Source organism: Amblyomma mixtum, chromosome 5, assembly GCF_055824585.1.
Source record: "Amblyomma mixtum isolate Tamu chromosome 5, ASM5582458v1, whole genome shotgun sequence".
Lineage (NCBI taxonomy): Eukaryota > Metazoa > Arthropoda > Arachnida > Ixodida > Ixodidae > Amblyomma > Amblyomma mixtum.
In genome coordinates, this window is record NC_143016.1 from 2,904,364 (window position 1) to 2,926,427 (window position 22,064).

General features: G+C 47.9%; 1 protein-coding gene across 1 annotated transcript; it reads left to right on the forward strand.

Annotated features, from left to right (window-relative positions):
• The first annotated feature begins 15,332 nt into the window (after positions 1-15,332).
• Positions 15,333-21,553, forward strand: LOC149341143 (uncharacterized). Its single transcript, XM_089543024.1, has 6 exons — positions 15,333-15,442; positions 16,541-16,647; positions 18,141-18,209; positions 18,903-18,980; positions 19,190-19,246; positions 21,467-21,553. The coding sequence occupies exons 1-6, from the start codon at positions 15,340-15,342 to the stop codon at positions 21,551-21,553; spliced, it is 501 nt and encodes a 166-aa protein (XP_089399150.1). The 5' UTR covers positions 15,333-15,339.
• Positions 21,554-22,064: the final 511 nt, after the last annotated feature.

A 22,064-nucleotide genomic window follows, 5' to 3' on the forward strand; every position in this document is an offset into this window, starting at 1 on the left:
GGCGAACGTTACCGCCACGCTCCCTGCAATGCAAATGAGTCATCTGGAGATTTAGAAAAGAAGTGTGACTGAAGGCGACGGCTGCAGAGTTGCAAGAATCGCCTGCCTCTATCCTAGAGACACCTTTCCGACGAGGGGCAACGAAGCCGGGAGAGGAGGAAGACCCTATGTGCATACTGCGCTCATTCAAATTTTCACAAGTGAATAACCGCGATCAAAATGTTTGGGGTGTCGTCGCATTACCAGGCTGCTGCGCACCATATTTGCAAATGCAACACGTAGCAGCAACTGTAAGCTACTGGCAGCGCAAAATAAATGAGGGGCAGGAGGGAAGTCTCACTTCGCTAACAAACGTTGCGACGGGAGTACTTGTCTTCGACTGGGCACTTTGATTTCAATTTTAGGCGGTTTTATTGCAAGAGAACAGATTAGCGATGGTAGATCGGTGTTTTTATGTTAAACAGTACGACGCCCCTAGAGTACAGGGTCGTGTGTACAACGAATTGTTGATTGTTGTGCATGCATTGTTGTATTATACTCTGTTTAGAGCTTCCAGTTTCGTTTTTAAGGCCTCTTGCTAGAAAGCTACCCTGTAGCCATTCAGTATACTGTAATTACTATAATTGCGAAATAAAATGATGATACTGTAACTGCGAATTAATATGTTGCAATACAATGCAGGAGAAGCAGTGAACGAGCATTAATTTTCTTCCATAACCGACGTAAATTATATGCCGAAACATTTCAGGTCGTTCACCAAATGCACGGCCCAGAAAAAAGGACTTGTAACTAAAACTGACATTTCACGGGAAATATAGTCGATTCATGACGAACGCCTAGCAGGTGCACTTCGCCCCTGGAACTTGACCACATTACACTAACAGCAGTCTACATGCACTTATCTGTGTCTACCGAATAATTACCCCTATGAGAAGCAGAAAAGTGTCGCTAACACCTGGGGGATTTCTTCATGGGCGCTCACAACTCGGCAGCATAGAACTGCCTATCAACTAATTCTACCCCAGTGACCGCAGCATTGCAAGGTAACTGCGGTATTAAGATATGCACTGGAGTAGCTGCCCTTCTCGCTTCCTAATCGCGTCTTTAGGCAGCTTACTGCTTCAGGGCCGGCTGCATTACAAGAACAATAATCCTAAAGACATGCACGCGCTGTTCGAAGTCAGAGAAAATAAATGAACCCCAGGTGGCCGAAATTAAACCGGCGATCTTCACTAAGGCATCGCGCGCTCTCTCTCTAAGTCTTTGTACTTCCTCCTCCAATGTTTTCCCTCACGGCGAGTGTGAGGAGTATAACAACAGTGAGCTAGTCAAAGCGCCTTTCTTTTCTTCGTAAATGTAAAACAATAACCGCCTTAATCGGTAATAGTATTGAAAATATTTTATTGCTCTTTTGATGGGTTCCTTTTGACTCGCTCCGTCCAAGCTGGTCAGAGCTCCTCCTACCCCTCCTTCTTAGGCTGGCTATTCACATCGATAGCTTTATTTTGTTGGCAGGCCCCTACCATATGGTATACCTCCATCTTCTGGCTGTTACATACTGTTCCTTTAGAAATGGGATTAGACAGCCTTTGTCTGCACGTGCCTTGTTGCATCTATTATCTGAAATTAACAATTACAATAAAAAGGACTCACTGTGGCTTCGTTAAAAGTATTGTTTTCAAGCGCGGCATGATGAAGTGTGCTTCAGTTTTTTTTTCACACACAATGATATCAGGAAGATCTACGGAGTAGAGAAGGCAGGAAGATGAAATTCTTGACAACACAAAATAAAACGAACAGTGGGTGGTAGGAATGAAGCCTCAGACCATGTAGTCTGCTTTGTTCTGTCCGTGTTCAAGCGCAACAAGTTTCGCTGCTAGCGAACGTTTCGACAAGAGGACGTCGTCTTTGACGGAGGCGAAGACAATTTCTCGTCGCAGCAACGTTGGTCACCGGTCTGAGGCTTCTATCCTCCTATTCCTTGCTCATTTTGCTATGGGGCTACCTGGAAGAATTAAGCTATGGGGCTACCTGCTTTCCCCACTAGCTTTGCCCTTCATTCCCTGCCAGTGGCGCCGCACTTGCCGTTGGTGAAGAAGGAGGCCACCAGGATGGCGTGCAGAGAGAAGAGCACCGAGAAGAGGAAGAAGGTGGCGACCAGCAGCCACGGGTTGCACCTCGCCAGGAAGGCCGGGTCTCCCGATCCGGGGCCCGGCAGCAGAAGCATGCAGAGAACTGCCGCGGTGCTGTGCAGCAGCGCGAAGAACAGGTGCGAGCAAAAGTGGCCCGACCAGTAGGCCGCGTCCGACAGCCCCATCAGCCGCTGCAGCTCCTGCGAGAATAGAGGGACAAGTTGCGCTTTCTGTGCTTGACAGGAGGAGGATGGTAAAACGTGTGTACCTAATGAGTGAAAGGGAAAGGGGAGATGGGGCTCAAGTAGAGCGAAATACAGTGTACCATCCGCCACAAAGCGGCAAAGACCAACATGCCGTTACTCACCTGTGAGGACGTATCTTGAAGGCGAACGAAAGGTTTGAAGTAAAGCTTTCAACGCCACATGTCACGAAATCGTAAATTGCTGAATGTACGCCGTGTAGGCGTTTTTATAAAGAGCTTGAGTAGAGAATTAATGACTCTATGCTCTCAGCATCTACCACTTTCTAAAGACAAGAAGGAATTGTCACGGGTAATCTTGCCTTCAGTTGCTTTAAGAGAGAGTGGTTATTATCTTGAAGGGACACTGAGGAGAGCTCTATCCAGTTATTGTTGTTAGTAAAAGTGGATCCTCTGTCGCTTTCTAGCCACGTTAACGTTTGATGGCTAAGAAAATTGAATTCCAAATTTTTTGCTCGACTCGGTTACAACTCGTGGCGTCCACACCGAAGACTCGTTCCCGCTGTTTTGAAGAACGGTGTAAGAGTGGGCTGGACCGTACATAAGCACGGAAATCAAGTAGCTCTGATCAAAACTATTCTGCATGGGAGTACAACTCCTGGTTTCTAATTTTGTGAAGACTCTTCGCCGAAGTACAGACACAATTTATTACAAATTTTTTAAAGCTTCACTGCACCTTTAATGATTGCACTGCCTCTACCATGACGCTTGAGACAGTTCCTTTTGTGAAATACTTGTATAACTCCTGTTTTGCCAGAATTTCGCAACAATGATCATTCGCGCCTCTTAGTACATGTTCAAGAAAGTATGTTGAAAGTCATTCCACCGGAGGATTTGACGCAGCTTGCGTCAGAAGCTGCTATGAATCCAATCGGGCAAAGTACGCGCCTTTTGTGAGAAAATACTGTGACAGCTGCTGTCTGAAGAACAAACGAACAAGGGTACGAATGAAGAAGCTTCAATCCGCAAAGCGATGGAGGCACCCTGACGTAACAAAAGACATAGTGCTCGATTTCTTTCACCCTTTTCCGCCCTCATGTCGTTCCCTTTCCCTCATGCAAACCCCCGTCGAATGGGGGGACGCGATTAAATAATCATCAGCAAGCAGAGTTTCTGTACTAGGGACTGCCAAGATTACAATGCAGACGCATTTGTGTCTTAGAAAGGGAAGAGTCGCCCAATATGCGCCACAACGATGATGACGCGGAAGGCAGCGACGAAGCTAACAATACACTTATCTCCGTATCTACAAATACAACTCTCAACTATGTTTAAAGCTAGAAGACCATTTGCATGATGCTTATTAAGAATAAAGGCCTTAGGCTTAGTCTTCAACATGACACTCACAACTTCCGCAAAATGGTCCATATGATGCGTCGCGAACTCGAGGCATACTGCTTTCCTACACATCGGTATTCCTTTTCTTTCTTTTTTCTAAACCGGCGCAGCGCACCGTTCTTACACTAGGAGTGCGCCGTCAGGTGGCGCCGGCATGCTGTACAGCACGATTCGGAACCGTTGGAGGGGGAAACCGTTGGAGGGGGGGTCACTTACTTTTTTCCCTCCTCTCTTTCCTGTTTGAAACACGGTGCAAAGCAATTTAATGGAGACGCTTTTTCCCCAAGTACCTTCAGTCCGTTGGCGTTCTCCAGCACCATGGCATGCACCCTGAGGCAGAAAGGCACGAGGAATGCCAGCATGAGGATCAGTCCGACCACTCCGCCGTAGTTTGGGATGTCTTTGGGCAACGACGGGTGCGGGAACCGCCTGAACTCGAACTGTGGCGGAAGGAACACCAAGCGACACAACGAAGTCGATCGTGGAGCAGCTCATGTACCAGTGCAAGACTCCCTTTTCCCAATACTGCTTAGGTAATGAAAGGCTTTTGTTTTTTTTTTTAGTGTGCATTATTCACACTAGAGGTATCAACAAATCCCGCAGAAACAACTATTTGCCGGCTCAAGAAAAAACAATATAATGGAAAAGCAACTGCGAGCCAAAACGAATTTGAGCACAGGATCGATGGCAGATTCGTCGCCAGTTACAAACTCTAATAAAACTGACAAGCTTGATTCTCCGTTTGATCCCAAATTTCTGCATCACAATTACGGAAAGCATTGATAGGGGCAAAAAATTAACCCTCGATTCACTTCGGTAAACTATATGCGACATAGGTACACTCGCAGAATTAACGTAGGTCTTCTGCATACGTTGCTTATGGCGGTTTTACGGACAATGTACGCGGCAGCTGGCGCGACGGGATTTCTGCCTTTCTACTCGGCTTCAGCAGGCGCGCTACCCTGCGTTCAACTTGGTCGCAGCTGGCGTGCACGAGTTTCGTCTTTTGTAGCTGCAGCTGCCGCCAAAACGAACGGTTTTCTTTCTTGACAAGGACACCACCAGGCTTCACAAGGACATGTAGCAACTTTTTCGCTAGTGACCCATCGACTGCTAGAGCACGAGAGCGGAAGGAAGATTCCTCTCTCACCTCTTCACCACAATGAACTAAAACGAACAAGGTCGTTTTAGAGTAACACCACAAAACACTGCGTCAATAAAACGCACTTACCTGCAATGGAGGGACGCCGACATCAGGCGTTGTTCTGTTGCTCTGATACTGAAGGTGTGCAATGTTCACCCGCGCTATCGTGGAGAATATATGGGCTGCCGAAAAGGAGATTTCATTACAACAAGCACACATCCTTGAGATTTCGCCAAAGAAACTAAATTACATGACGAGGTAAAATCACGTTCAAAATCGTTCAGGTAAACATCGCGTGACGGCTAGTTTTAGGAGATTCATCTCTTCTTGACTTTCGAGACATAAGACCTTTGACCACCTTATAGAGGCAATCTTATTACAGTCGAAAGCGGATATATCGAACTCGAAGGGGATAACGAAAGTGTTCGTTACACCACCCGCGCTAGTGAGGCGCATGTAAGAGACGTACCACCCGCTAGTGTGCTGGAAGCGGACCGCTTGTTAGTAGTTGCGACGCTTAACATGTTTCGCGTCGCAGCCATAGGTAAAGGTGCTTTGGAACCAGACACTACTTATCTAAAGATGTTTAGTTATGTTACCAGTACACTATATAATTTGTTTACGCAACGCTTTCAGCAGCGAAGCGCCTACATTTTGAATCCATGTCGACAAGAATGTCGCCGCAATGAAGCATTCGTTTCCTAATGCGCATGTTCCAGCCCATAAGACCTGGCGATGCGCATGGTCAAGCAACTAAGACCTGGCAGTCGACTTGATTCTAGGAAGTTTTCGCTTATTGGCAGCAAATTTTACTGGTGAATGCGTGGGGACTTTTTTTTTTATTTGCGGCGGCAAAACGGGCAAAGTTCACGGGCAAAACGATTAGCCGTATCGGCAGAGAGTACTGGATCAGGGCTCGCACGAAGCGCTGCCAGGAAGTAAGTTCGATGCCACAATTTATTAAGTCCTGAACAAAAAAGCCTCTCCATAGAGAACTCCCCATGATGGTTTCTGTATCAACCTCTTCTCGCTGCTGTTAACCATTGCGCTTATTTTTATCCGTTTCTCATGACCACTGACGCCGTCACAGAGAGGTAAAGAAGCTTAAAGGGCCTGTCTAAACTAGAATATTCGCAAAATATTCTAAAAATATCCATACCATGTGAGATATCTCGCTCGTTTTCTCTATAAAGCTTCAGTTCGAGAAGAACCTGGTAGTTTAGATGTGTCCTCTCGTTGGAGTGAAACCTGCTGCTCTGCTAAACAAGTATAATCAAGCTACAGGAGAAGGCTACTAAAGTGTGAGAAGACCATTGAAAATGGCAGATGAGGACCTAAGAACATAGCTCGCAGAGTATTTATAGTGTTCTCCAAGGTGCTCAGACAAGATGCTTAAGAACGTTCACCGGAACACGCACTCTGACTTGCACTTCACATCGACGTTAAAATTGTAGATTATTGAGGAAAGCGCAGATACCAGAGGAATTCGCGCGCCAGGAATAGGCCCGCAGACTCGTAGTGCGGGACGAATGCAGCCAGAACATACTTCAGCCTGAGCTCCAACCGTGCCGCCGTACAAAGTCAGTGTTGTCATCGTAGGTCCGCTGTTTTAAACACTAAATGCTTAAGACTAGTCCGTGTACTGTCCAAGCACTTTTTAGCACTTCAAGCACTGTATTTTTGAATGAGCAGTTTTGAAGTTGGGTGCTGTCAACACAAGGTGCTGTGCCCACGGATTCAGCAGATGAATGCGCTGACCACTCAGCCATCCCGGCGGACGGTTTACGTTTTCCTACATTCCTAGACCCGCGCGATGATGATGGCAGCTTCTACTGGGGAGAGCGTGTGGCGTTGTGGAATCTACGGGGAGAGGGTAGTTCACAGCGTTTGAATACACGGAGACTTGAGGAGGAACACTGCGTTGCTAATAAATGGTGACGAATTGTACTCAGGTCCTGCCAATTTAAGTGATTTACGCAACATAGCGTAAATATTGGCTTGTTTCTTTGGTTGCTCAAGGCAATCCTGGATGCGCTGATCCTAAGCGAACGTTCTTACGAGTGCATGAGTGCGCGCTCACTGAACAGCTTGCTGGGGTCTTGCGGCGCCTGGAAGACGCGGGGCGCCTGGAAGGCCAGCTGGTCGTCGGCGATGTGCTCGTCCGTGTATACGTACACGCTGTAATTGAGCGATACCTGGTCGGCGCTGCCGCCATGGAAGCGCACGCAGGGCACCGTGTCGGCCGGGTGCTGCAGGCTGGCATGCTTGCAGAGGGCGAGCACATCCACACCCGATTCGGTCGTCATGTGCTCGAAGGTTGCCGACGTGCCCTCCCAGATTCCGCCGTCGTCGATCGCTGCGGAGGACAAGTCTCGTTTTCAGCGATGACAGGCTAGTTGGTCTTGGTAAGTCGAACACATTTTTGGTTTGGTTTGGTTTATTGGAGTTTAACGTCCCGAATCAACTCAGGCTATGAGAGACGCTGTAGTGAAGGGCTCCGGAAATTTTGACCACCTGGAGTTCTTTAACGTGCACTGACATCGCACAGCACACGGGCCTCTAGAATTTCGCCTTGCAGCACAAAATTTTACAGGAAGTAAACTAAAGAGATAAGCAGGACAAAATCTGAAACTTCAACTCATGGTTTGACATCAACCAAATAATTATGTATGCACGCGCAAGAAGGCTGATATCGCCAGAACACAGGAACTTCATGAAGAAAACAAAAGCTTGCGTAAACCAGCAGAATCACATGGGCGCACTTGTCAGGCTGTTCTTTTGGAAAAGCATAACTCGTGCAGAACACGTGGCCCGCAATGCACATTTGGGGCGCATTAACATTTCTTCGTCGGTATACACGTGACAGGTAGGCCGGTTGGCATGCAACAGTTTCAACCAAGGTTGCATGGAGCTGTAACAGAGTAACGGCTATAAGAAGTTGCGGTACCCCTTCCGACTTTCTTATAACAAGGTTAAACGGTACATCCAAGACAGCCCTAGAGAAAGTCTGGAATAATTTAACCTCGCCAACTAAATTCGCCTTGGCACAGTCGAAGCGTGCGCAAAAAATAATAGCGGAGCGTAAGGAATCCTGCGTTGTTTAGAATATTCGGCGGTGCAAGATGTGTGTTGGCAGTCGTTTTTACAGAACAGCCGAACTGGAACGGAGCCTACGCTGAAGCAGAAAGGCCTCGTTCCAGCGCGCATTGTGGAAGCAGACGACACCCCTACTACGCTGGCGCCGTCACCATGCCTGTGCCCGACCATGCCGACCAAGCGGGGATGAAGAATGGCGTGGCAGCAGCAAGGGACCGCCCATGCCAGGACCACGGCCGCTCGATCGAGCGGCCGTGCCAGGACGCTGTGAGATGACTCAACCCACTACTATCTACTCCGGAGGCGCCGTCACATGGTCCAACCGCCATAGCTGGCACATGTAGAGCCTTATCTATGCTGCGGACTACCGTCATCGTCTTCCTTATATCGAGCTTCCTGCTAGCGTTTGTCGGCGACAATATGGCACCGTTTCTTTTATTTGGAATCTGGCCGGCCATGGGGGACTAAGTTCTCTAAACACGTACCACTGTTAAGATGACGTTCGTGCGATTAATAGAATCTCTAGAATGCTTCCCTGATCGCATGTCCGTTACAGCGAAGCTGCCATCGATGTACTGTGACATACACTGCACGGTGCAGCTGTCACGATCGACGCTCACGGGGCGCAAATACCTAGTTTTTCTTCTTGAGCGCTCTCCTGGCGGGGCTGTGGCCCACTAGGGTAGGCGACGTTCATGAGCTCCTTGATGTACTCGCTGCTTGGCCCGTAGCAGACTGTGCGGCCAGCCATGGTGGCGCCCTCGGCCACGACGTCGGCCAGGGTGCGAGGCGGGTACTCGATGGCCGGGTCGAAGCCTGCCTGCTGAGGTCCCCTCGCGTGCGGTGGCGAGCCCGGCGGTCCGGCCGCCCTAGGGCTTGTGTGGTGTCGCAGTTGCCCGAAGCAGAGCACCACAAGCAACAGCTCGAGCAGTACGGTGAAGTAGCGGCGCCTCAGCGCTTGCATGTATAGTGCCCGCCACAGCACTAGGCCTGTCTGCCGCACAAACATGGCGGCGCCTGCATGCGAAACAGTGGAAGTCTTTGAGGAAGTCTCAGCTTGACTTGCGAGCACCGTAAAAGTTTAATCGAAGCGGTGTTTGCGATAAAGCTAAACGGCGAAATTTCACTGCGAGTACCGAACACGTATCGTTATTGTTATACTGTAACCTCAAGTTCTCCTGCACCACACCGCCATTATCTGAATAATCAGAAACCATGCGTAGAGCCTGGCTACTGTGTAATTTTCTCTGGTCTGCTTTTCAGAGTGGCGCACCCATTCTGAGTCTCACGCCTGCCACACACAGCTCCGTTTTGATAATTTTCTAGGAATGGGATGAGTATACGTGTCCCGAATATCGCGAGACCAAACTGAGGCAGAAAGTCTTGCGCACAACTATTTATTGGTGAGTTTTATTCGCATAATGCTTTAACTAGAGAACCCAAACAGTACGACGCCGGCTTTAGAAAATCACCGGCGTCAGGCATGAATCGGCGCCATCGTGCCACACATTTAACGCAACTTCCGGTGCGTGCCACAAGTACACGCTCATCGTCCACGAAACAGGTGCCTGGTTGAAAGGAACCAAAGATTCTGGTTTTAGGTTTCATGGGGTTTAACACCGCAAACCGACTCGGCCTATGAGGCATGCCGTAGAGGAGGGCTCCTGATGATTTCGACCACCTGGTTTTTTTTAACATGCAATGACATCGCACAACACGCGGGCCTCTAGCACTTCGCCTCTATCGAGATGCGACTGCCGCGGCCGAGACGGAACCCGTGTTTTTCGTGTCAGCAGCCAAGTACCATAACCACTGAGCCACCGCCGCGGCTTGAAGTAACCGTAGGTTGGTTAGTGCGGGTGACGTCCTTACGCCGGAGTCCGTGCTACGGAGGTGGAACGACGGGCGCCGAGTGTAAGTGCTGTAAGGCGTGGCTCATCGTACAGGGAAAACACCAGAGCCAGGAGCGCGGCCACAGATGACCTAGTCGGTACTATACGCCTGCTGTTCGCTAGCGCTGAGAAAAATCAAACGGCCGAATGAAATACCTCAAGCAAGGCTTAGAACTAACTGTCATCGGTCCCTGCGCCCACAACAGCGTTTTAACAGTAGCTGCGATCAACTGGCTAGCGACACAATTACTGTCGGACGTTCTCACCTTAGCCAAATATAGGGAATCCGCCCAGGACGAGTCGCACCTGCACCTAGACACTCGGCAATTGTCAGATTCGCAGTAATGGCGGTTCACGGACTCCTTCTCACCTCGTGCCGCGCGCTGGCAATCTCTCAGGCACTCCTCGTTTTCTTTGACGGCTAAATTCACAGTACAGAATTAGTTGACTGGGTGAAAAGACGGCAGGCTGACAAAGAGGAAACAGAAGCAGTGACTTGTTGCTGCAGCCGGCACGTCATGGCACGGGCCAACAGTGGGGTGTTGTCCCGTGCATCAGGAAGATAGAAAGTAGCGAGGAGATGGCTTGTAAACTTTTTATTCGTTCATCTTGTTCCTATTGGCTGTCTTCGAGTGAAGCAGCTTGAAACATTTGCTATTTTTTGCATTGTGATGAGTGCAAATAAGTTGGTTAAAGAAAATGATTTCTGTCCAATAATTTTATGAAAGCAACAACATATAGTTCCTAAATGGAAAAAACCATATTTATGGTAGATTTTCTCACAATTCAATACAAGTTTTGAGCAATACGGTGACTATTTGTCAGAGAGAAACTTTGAGCGTGAAACAATGATGAGTTAACAGGGGAATGTTCTGATAGCAAGGAATGGGTAGAGCTTCGAAGAGACGACAAAGAACAGACGAAATCTGGAATAATTGTAATCCGTGACACAATCGAAAAAACTGAGTGCAAATTCAGTCCAAGGGAAGATATTCTGGAGTTAATACCGGTAATGGACAGCACGGGAGAATTGAGTCCAGACAAGTGCCTGTCAATAGATACCTATCGCCGCCTTCTAATTACTCTCAAAGACATGTGTGGAGACGACCACAGCATGATGTCGAAATTTCTTAAGTGTTGAACTAGTAGAGAACTTGACACATTATCAGGAAAATGCTCTATGTCCATCCTTTTCTTGCTTATGACTAAGTTAAGTCTACGCATGTATCCCAACTTTAATCTTTTGTTCAAAACAGCTACGCTTACACAAGAATTGCGTCTGCAGCAGCAGTGCTCATCCCAACTGCCGCTCAGCTCCGTGGTGCTTAAGATTTTCTCATTTTTCACTCGATAGAGTTAAGCCCCTCGTACTGCAGAAAATCCTGCGTCGTCGTCGGCGTTGCGATCGAACGATCCCAGTAAATGCAACCTAGGTTGGCCACATGATTAGGTCACGTGACCTTGTGGCGTCATCACAACCAGCCCACCGGATTGTTAGCAAACTGACGATTGTGGCAGCAGGCAGTTGAATGAATGATTGGTCGCGAGAGTTTGCCCGGGATGAACAACCCGGGTCGCACCAGAGCCACCGCTGGCAGCACTTACCATCGCAGGGCGGTGGCGCATTAACTGCACCACTGCGAAAGAAGTGGTACCGGGACTCTCAAGGATCTATGGATCCAAAGTCGAGGGCGACCAATTCTGCATATGTGGGTATTCGCCCCTTCGCGCTATCGCGTCATACTCTTGAGGTGAAGCTTAAGTTTCGCCTCTAATTTTTGTTTCCTTCTAGCTTTTATCCTCGACTCGATTCCCTTTTTTTTTTATAGGGTTTAACGTCCAAAAGCTACTCAAGCTATGAGGACGCCGTAGTGTACGGATCCGGATGATTTCGACCACCCGGTATTCTTTAACGTGCACTGACATCGTGCAATACACGAGCCTCTAGAATTTCGCTTCCATCGAAATTAAACCGCCGCGGCCGGGACCGAACCCGCGTCTTTTGGGTCAGCAGCCGAGCACCATAACGACTGAGACACTTCGGCGGCTTGACTCGTACACTAATAGGCTGTTTTCCGGAGAGAAAGATTCTTCTGTTTGCTTATGTCATTCGACAACGCGCCAAAGCTGGTCATTTTGTCTACGTTAATACGCATTTAAGGCCAGGATACATGCGACGTTTTTTTTTCGCGTGGCAGAAAACGCGGCGGCGCGACGCCTGGCTGGAGAGAGAAAGAGAGAAAAGTTCATTTTTTTTTTAATTCGGGGAGGTTTTGACCTACAAGGCTCGCAGTCGACCAGGATCCATTGGGACCTGTCGGCTGCCTGGGCTTAACTGATTACCTCTTTTTGCTCATCTGGGTTCGAGTTGAGTGTCAGAGCCGCCCATGTTTCTTCATTGCTGATGGTCCCTTGAATTGTTTTCTGTGTGCGTCCAGCTGGAGATACATGGGGCCAAGAAGTGGCGGCCTGCCTCTGCCTATCCATCAATTCGACAAAAAGTGTTCCTTTCGACACCACTGTACTGATTTTAGCACGCGTGAATAGATAGAAAGAGGTGAATAGAAAAGGGTTGCTTCGATATTTTCGGCTGACGTAGTTGGTATTGTGTGCACAGCCGGCGTAGGTGCAGCGTTCACCACAGCCAACTGACGAGGTCATCTGATGTTGCCATGTGTGTGTTCTACTCAAAACCGAAATGGATTCGAAAGCAAACAGAATCTGAAAGCAAAACCACACCGTATTTCAGGCCCCTTTTCTGTAAAATAGGGCATTTTTAGAGACCGACGTCGTAAATAGGCATTTATAGGCACTGACACCCAAAATAGGTATTTATAGGCACTGACACCCAAAATAGGTATTTATAGGCACTATGAAAAGAGTATTAAACCTATTGCCAATACCTAATTCGTGCTCATATGTAAAAATGGTGCGCCTACGAAGCGTTGCAAAAAATAGGCATTTGCCTAAAATCCGGTCTCTAATTATGAGTCAGCGTCTTCCGCATCACACGCAACGTTTTCACCACTGCTCTAGCTTCTGATTCACTGCAGTGCTTCAAAAGTATTTGCGGTCTTTGTATGGACTCTGTGCTTCACAGCCAAGCTGCTTGCAAATTTCTCTCCATATTTCAAGCCGGTGATGTAGCTAGGAAAACGAAAGGCGCCAAACACGGATTTGATTGTAAAAAATTTTATTCACCGGAAAGAACTTGGTAAGTGGTCACGTTAAGTGGTCGAGAGTACATAGCCCTCGACGACTTTGTCAGCCCATTCCACCGCCATCAATTGGGTTCTGGGGTCAGTGCTAGCCAGCCCGGCCTCCCACCGCTCGAGAGAAATAGCGGTAACTAGACCACCCGGAGGTGGCTCTATTTTGCAATCCCAGAGGAGAGGATCGTAGTTGGCTCGTTGGCCGTAGTTTTTACAGTGTTTACAGTTCGGGTTGTATAGATCTGGATAAATGTGCGCGAGGAGTGATGGGGTGCGTATCGATCTCGTCTGCAGACGACGCCACGCTCTTGTTCTTTAGTAAGGCTTTTGTCCGGAGTGGGAAAAGTTCTCCTCTCTAGTTTAAATTTGGTGAGGTCATTATATGTGATCACAGAGTCCTTCGTGAAATTCAGGGAGCCAGACTCATCCACTGTCAGGTCGACGAAACCTCGGGCTTTATTGTGGGCTGCTTCGTTCCCCGGATTCCCCGAATGGCCTGAGACCCGTACCACTTCTGAATAATTCGGTGAGAATTTGTTGGCGTTAAGGATTCTAATGGAGGTGTTCACTCACCCTCGTGATCCTGGACCCTTCTCTGGCGACGACGACGCTGACGTCGAGACTTGGCTTCGCAAGTATGTACGGCGCAGCGCTAACAACCGGTGGGACCAAATTATAATGCTTGCGAACGTCGTTTTTTACCTTAAGGGCATGGCGCTCGAATGGTACGATAACCAACGAAGAGACATTGACCAGTTGGGATGACTATAAGCAGAAACTTATCGACCTTTTCGGCAAACCTCTCGGCCGGCAGCTTTCCGCTAAAAGAGATCTCGCAAGTCGCGCCCAGTCATCCACGGAGTCCTACGTCTCCTATATTCAGGATGTGTTTTCTCTTTTCTACACGGTGGATACAGAGATGAGTGAGGCTGACAAAGTCGGACATGTGCTCAAGGGTATTGCAGACGACGCCTTCAATCTGCTCGTTTATAAAAGCTTTGACAAGACTGTATACATAATCAAAGAATGTCGCCGCTTCGAGGACGCCAAAAGCCGACGGATTACTCAGCATATCGCCCGCCTGCCCAACACGGCTGCGTCTTCGTCCTGCGAAGATCTTTGTTCTCGGAACCAGCCGACCTCACCTGAGAACGTGGCCCGCATTGTACGCCGTGAGCTCGAAGAAATTGGTCCGGCTCCCTTAGCAACACCTGTGGCCAACCAGACCCTGCCCCTTCCACTTATTCAAGCTGTCGTGCGACAGGAAATTGCTAACGGGTTTCAACTCTGTCGCCGCTATTCATCCCTCCCAAGTACCCGAAGTCCCTCCTCTATACCGTGTCCGGCCTGTTTACACCGCTTTATTGTTCTCACCTCGCGAATGTGAGTTTTCTTATGTTATCGTTATAATATATTAGTGATCTCCATAATAAAAAAGGCAGTAAAAAAAGTGTCCGTGTGTCCTCACCTTACACCAGTCCCATTCATTTTGCGCTTCAGCCTGATCATTGAAAGGCAGGCCGATTTGACCGTCGTGTTCATGCTCTAGAAGTATATGTGGAAGTGCATACTTCTGCGGTCATCAACCTAAGGTTGCCAGCCCTGACAAGGCACAGTCAGAAACTGGCACTGAAATATATCTACTCCTCGAGAGCTCCGCGGCTACTTGAAATATAAAGACTACAAACTTTCAAAGTAGCTCCTGTTGCCTGATTCGTCATACGTTAGGCGTGGCGATGCCCTGGGATTCATGGGCCGCAGAGCTGCTCTTCGAGTTCTGTTTGCACTAAGTTCAGCTGGTGTTTAAGTTCAGCCTTTATTTCCTTGAAAGCTGCCTTCATTTCCTTAAAAGCCATACGGAATGGCACCGCAGTGCCAAGATGAGAACCTTGATGGCATACTTATGCGATGAAAAATGTTCTTCGAACGGCCGTCTCACCAGGAGTCTCCCGTGGTGCTCAAGGCTTGCTCTGTATACCATGCTACCATTAATAACACAAATGCCCGCCGTGCCTTTGTTATGAGCGGCTGCGACCACTTCTCCGTCCGCGTGTTTGCCTCGCCTCCATCGTTCATTCCTCACGGACGGCTTTTGGCACGGCACACACCGTGTTGCATTGACAGGCCAGAATTAACGAGGAATGCGCGTCAAACAGCGTTTAACACACTCGCGTGTTGTGAAAAGGATACGTGTCCGTAGGAAAAATAGTAGGAGAGAAGCTTATTAAAGGCTGTCGCTCACAAGGCAGCCAGGGCAAGTGCTATGGCGCCCGCACTGTTGCGGTTGAGCTTATTGCTCCTTCTCTGCACGCACTTCTGCAGTAGGTCGGTCGCGGAGAAATTCGACGTGTGTGAAGAAAAAACAGGTGGGTGCACCGATAATTTCTGCTGGTTGGAGGGCCACTCATTTTATTCAATATGTTAACAGTTTACCACTACTCGTTGACATAGCATTCCACGCACAAATAGTTACTCGCAAGGTCTTAACCATCTAACGCCAAGTAATCATTCATGCTGTATACTAATGGGCTGTGTCGAAGCCTGAATGAATAATCATAGAAGGGATGCCGCAACGACTGCTACGACACTACGATAGAACTTCAATAGAACTTCTTTTTGAGATAGTCGGACCATAACGTTTGAAAAGAGGGGAGTACTAAAGTGGGATTTGTAGGTTTTTGTTTTTTTCTCAGTACTTGCATTTCCGCATGCGTGGCCACCAACACGCGTACACGTGTTCTTTAAACGAAACAAAGTCGTTGCAAGTAGAGCTTGTGCTCGTGCCTCTTACTCTGTGATTTATTTTTTCTTCAAGCTCACCTTTTCCTAGGCTCACCTACTGCTTCGGTAGCCCCTTTGTTGAGAGACCACAGACAGAATGTGGCTGCTCGCGCCGGCCCAGTGGCAACGCGTTTCTAGTCTTGCTGCTCTCACTGCTAATCGTGATCAGGGAGGTTGGGCAGACAGTCAGCCCGGTGGACACTATCAGAACATAGCTGACACATCCCGGACGCAATCGCGCGGCAGACAATGCGGGGCGGCTTTGCAGCGTCGTTAAGCGTCTTCCACGTCCGCATGCATTCTGTGTACGCGCTTATCTATCCGATCGAGTCCAGCACTGCTCGCCTGCCTTGCCGCAGCAGAAGAGAACCAGCTCCCGCGGTTCCGAGCCATTCGTTGTCTCTGCCTGTGGGCTTGCCGATGTACACCTTCACTGCACTGTCCGCTATCGTCTTGCTGGTAATTAAATCGAGTGACGCATTCCGAAGAGTTTGGGTAAAACAGTAGCTATATTAGGTCAAGATGGAGAGAATGCCATCTTACATACACTGTTATCAAGGGAGAGTGCGCGAACTTGTGTTTTCGGCAAATATGGAGACAAAGCACTTGTTCAGAAGTTTGGTAAGAGTCGGGGCTTGCGACGATAGAAGACATCACGAGTCATATCTGTATATTATTTTCAGGCATTGTGCAGAAGGCGAAAGCAACACAGCTCGGCGCAAAGCTGATGGACAAGTGCTTTCTGCCCATTGCTAGCAAGTACAAGTTCACTGCGAAGATGATCCAGAGGGTAGGTTGTTGCAGTGTCACTCGCGTGCTTTTAATTGATCGCACATGTGCTCTAGTTCACAAATGTTGAAATTTACGCAGGTCGTTTCTCTTCAGCTGCCGCATGTGGACGACCGGCGTTCCATAAGGACATAAACATAGCTTCTGCAGTGCCTGCTTGTTACGTACAAGATCAGCGGTGATGCTTAGCTGCAGCGTATGAAAGCAAATGCCCTATATTTGGCTGTAATATACGACAACGTAGGCAGGGTACGACTGGCCGCAGCGGCTTTCAGCTTTGACAAGAGGTTGAGAAAACGTTTTTTTATGCAACACCCAGGGCATTGATGCGAAGCCAGGATAGCTCTGTTTTTCTTAACCAGAGTTGCCGGGTATGCGTAAGCAACAGAAGCTGTAGAATATATATTTTTTTTAATACAACACTTACGCAAAAAGGCCCGCAAGAGTGGCAGCAGGGAAAAAACGAAAGCAGGAAAGCACTAAAACGAAGGCAGTTCTTGAAGCCGCGAAACCATTCATCAAAACACAATGCTCCACGTTATGTCGAGCAAACGCTGTTCTACAGCGCGAATAATATTTAAGGACCGGGAAACGGGACCCCCAGAACGAAGCTGCAACGTGAAACGTCTCGAGAGAAAAAAAAATCTCTTCTTGAGCACTTCAGTCTTCGCAAAAATATGTTCTAATAAATTACTTTCCTACTGCCGTGTTTGTCTTGAGCACAATTGTTTAAAAATTTCGTGTCCATTTATGTTTGCTAAATATTTTGCGTGAGTAATAACCGGGATATTTTTCTGACGCATTTCGCTGAGTGACACCACGTAGCAGTGCAGTTTCGAGCTGATATTTGGGACAGGGATATGGATCAATCATGTAGGCAGGAGGCTACGCGCCTTCTTTTAAAGTTCCTCCAGCACTCGGACCTGGACTCCAGATAGTGATAGCAGGAGTTGACTATTGACCGTTATGGGTGATTGTGTTTATAGCGAGGTAGATCAGTCAGAACTGAGCTATGTGCCGGATTTGTGGACATCATTTAAAATTTAAGTGTCGCTATGTTGGAGCAATTTCCGGCAGAATCGTAAGGCTAGCTCCTCTTGTAGAATGCAACAACCTCAACATCTCGCCCTCCTCTCTTGAAGGAGTGGAAATGCCTAGAACGTATTAGTGTTTTAGAGTAGCTCCTGTGCTATTTGCAGCCAGGGTAGACGGGACGCTTGTGGATCTTGTGTGTGCAGTCATCAGCTGTGTCGAGCGCCACAAACGTGCTTGTTTTGCCGTGGTCTAACGTAATCCCACCAAACACCAAACGTGCTGTTTGGTGCCATTACTAGGATCTGCAGGTGAAAGCTGTGCGTACTAGGTATGGGAGACAGCTGGCATGTTCTTCCTATTTCTCATGGTCTCTGCTTTTGCTTTGTGCTAAACGACAATTTACATCTGAAGAATTCCTTGCTACCTAACAACTTCTTTGTCTTTGACGCTTTCACACAGGCAGCGTTCAAGATGTGCGTCGTTTTTCGTTTCTGCTTTCACAAATATATCCCACTGAAAAAATCTAAGGTAAGTTAACGTTAATGTAGCCATAATTTCAAGCACCGAAAAGACTATTCTTTTTTTTTTCTTTACAGTCTAGAACAAACGAGTTGTAGGGTCTGTTTTATATGTTCATTTGCTCTCTTTTCTACGGTGATAAGTAATACGCTTTAGTATGTACAGTGCAAGTAAAAAAATATTCGCACAAGTGACAGACAAGAGAAGCGGCGGAAGCGCACTGCGCCACTCTGCGGTCTACGGACACGCTAATAGCGGCAGTGCTAGGATATTCCCACGTTTTCAGGAAAGGGGAAGGGGTATGGAAACATCTCTTAATGCGAAATCATTATATGCCTCGTTGACAACGAAACCCGCCGTCATTGACTAGCAGCGTTGCCTTACGACTGTATGCTAATGGGTAGAGGTGTCATCAGAAAGGAAGCAATCTTTATTGAACCTCGCAACAGAACTCACGATGAGAAAATATTTTCACATTCGAAGCATGCAAGTAGTATTAAGTGCCTTCCACAATTTTTGTCAAGCATGCCGTTTCCCAAGTGTTTCTCAATGCTGCACAGCTCGCTAATCACTGTGCACTGACACTGCACGTTAAGCACGTTAAGCACGTTAAGCACGTTAAGCACGTTAAGCACGTTAAGCACGTTAAGCACGTTAAGACCTTGGGGTGAACGAGCCGCGATTCACTCTCACTTTCTGCAGGGCCCCGATGCGTATCGTGAGGCAGTGTACGCTTGCGTCGGCAACATAGCGTCGCTTCTCACTGTGGTCCTCAATCCGGTGAGGCTGAGACGCCTTGCTTTTCCCTTCGTCGTGTGAAGCTTAACTTCGTTGCTTACTTTTAGCAAGAAACTTTCTGGATTCCGTTCCTCAATTCAAGGTTTGGTAGTCTTGGAGCCAGTGCCTGCTATTTCTGAAACGTCCGCTAAAAGTTTACTCGTTCGTCAAAGCTACTATTGAAACTTACTCTTAAATATTTCTAATCTTAGGAGTGGATCGAAGGAAAAAACGTTGAAGATCCCAAGGGACTGTACTACGATGGTGTGGTAAGTTGACACCAGTGCAAGCATAGGTTAGACAGCTCCGCAAGGCACTGCAGCAGAACGAGGAATAGTGGTCAAGTAGGACGAGAGAGTAATAGTTTAATAGTTAAACTTTCTACTATTACGACGGCAACCTAGCCTTCTCTCTTCTTGTGAAGAAGAGTCGAATTTGACTGCCGCGGTGTTCCCTGCGAATCGCTTTACTATTTTCAAACCGATTTCTCTCTGTTATTGAATTGTATTGATTGTAAAACATTTTATTCGCCGGAAAGAGCTTGGTAAGAGGTCGCATTAGGTGGTCGAGAGTACATAGCCCTCGACGACTTTGTCAGCCCACTCCATCGCCAAAACTTGCTTTCTGGGGTCAGAGCTAGCCAGCACAGTCTCCCACCGCTCGAGAGAAGGAGCTGTAACTAGATCACCCGGAGGTGGCTCTATTTTGCAGTCCCACAGGATGTGATCATAGGTGGCACGTTGGCCACAGTGTTTACAGTTTGGGTAGATGCAACGAACTTCCTTAAATTGAATTTCGGTGGGCAAGGAAGCCCCATTCGGCCAATACAGTTACGACGCCATTGGAGTGGCACTTAAGGAACCAATCCTCGGCGAACAGCAATAAAAATTAAATCTAGAAAACATTTGTATGTAGCGATAGCTGTTAATGACTCAGACCGCGAGGTTGTTGTCACAGCGAAGTCCGCGTCACGCGAAGCTTCCAGAGGAGGCACGCACACGGGATAAGGCATGGGTGCGCCTCCCTCTTCAAGTGGGCACATGCAGGCTGCGTAACCATGGCTGCCCTCTCACAGTGATTGCTTAGGAACCTGGAAAGGGGGGGTGTCATGCTTGGGTGATGTTCTAGACGGTGTACTACAAGCGCCATCTGGGAGCAGTGCCACATGTGCAAGCCGTGTTGTTGAAGGCGCTGTAAGAGGAAAAAGGGGTGAGAAGTGCGAAGCCAGCATCAGTCGGTGTAGGATTCTGAGGCAGGTGCGTGTAGGCCGCCACATGTGTGTGTGCAGTTGCGCGTGGTGGGGACGCAGCCATAGTCGAGGTCTAGCGGACTGAGCCACTAACAGTTGACGCTTTAAATTAGTTTCTTCGAGAGTGGCCGGAAACGGAGTGGAGAGAATAACTTTGTTTTTGTCACATACATGGTTGCGCCACTTCCTGTGGCTGCGCTCACTGGCTGTGCAGACCCATGCCTTGAAACTCAGTTGACGTACATGTATGAACGGGCGACTGCTCCCAAAAATTTTCGAATCGAATCCGCGACCGCAGTGACCCGACCAAAACCACTCGCGTGACCTTCATGGTTTGTTGGTGTGAACACGCCATTGCGAAGGATCACAGGGTATGATATCTCGCTGCTTGGAACGATGTCGTGGGACTGTATCCTGCCACATCGGGCCACCCATATTTCGATCCAGGCGAAAAACGAAAACTGATGTGTGGTATGCGATGTCAGTGCAAGCTCAAGAACTCCCAAATTGTCGAAATTATTCCGGAGTCCCCCACTATGATCTGTCTCTCTCTCTCTTTCTTCGTTATACGCCTCCTCTTTCATCATTTCCCTCAAGGTGTGCCAGTGGCGTCCACAGACAGTGAGACAGTACTGCACCCTTCGCTTTCTACACAAACTCCACCAACCCTTTGAAAACCTTAGCGTGGCGTTCACAACCGAATACTGTCGTAACCCCGTGCGGCTAATCGAAAAGCTGCTTCGAAAATTCTTGCTTTTGAGGATAAGTGAACAGACATAAATGAAGGAAAAAAAAAACACTTGAATACCCCTGTCCTAAGCCAAAGTAGCAAAGGTACAGGAAGCCTCGTTCGCGTTGGCTTTGTTTCGTCAATAATTCACACAAATCCTGAGTATTGTTCAAATGCTAGACTAATTATGCGAGGCTAATTAAAACTAATGGCAATATAATTCTCTTATTGCAGCGCCTTTTTTTTCAATCCTTTAACTTGTTCAGGCGCATGGTGTATTTTTTTCTTTAATCACGCGACCTTCCTGTGAATGTTTGGAACACCTATATGTCTGAGTATTTTGTCTGACGCCTCACACCCTTTTTGTCTAAAAAAAAAAACTAGTCAATCAATCGAACCTACTCACCTTGAAGGAGTTTAATATTTGCCTCTTTTCCGATGGGTTTTTCTATGACGGCGATTTTTTGAAGTTCACTTAACTCACCCCTTCGGTCTCTGTTTGCGTTTCAGAGCTGTGCCCGAAAGAACAAAGTTTTCACAGAAGACTCAGCGATCAGTCTCTTTGGAATCAGATGGGTGCGAGACACTCTGTTTTAAAATGTGCCGAAGAATAAAACGCCCGCAATGGGTCTGGTCATTGATGAGTGCCTTTGCTTGCACCTGCTTTGGTTCAGCAGCGAGTGCGAAGATGCCTTGCGCCCGCTCAGCTTCAACCATGCCACCCTCTGCTTACTGGCGTCGGCATGGAAACCATCGGAGTCGGCAACATGTGAAAGAGAGAAGTTGATTACAGACTTGACTTTTGCGCCTGTTTCTACTTCTTCACTAGAAAGCATTTGCGGTGGCAGAACCCATCGTGTTTTATTTTTTTTTTTATCTTAAGCTGAGATGAAAACATCAGATTGAAATTGGCGCTCGCCCTTAATTGTCCCATTCTCTGTCTTAGTTCTATCCACGCATGTGCATTCTATCCGGAGAGAGAGCTTCGCGGCGGTCCAAATTTGATGGGCTTAGTGGGTTGTTTGTGTTTTTGTCGCCATTATTTCGGGGCCACATCATCTACTTACGCAAGTCCATGCAATTAGTGCCAGATTCGCGCGAATCATTG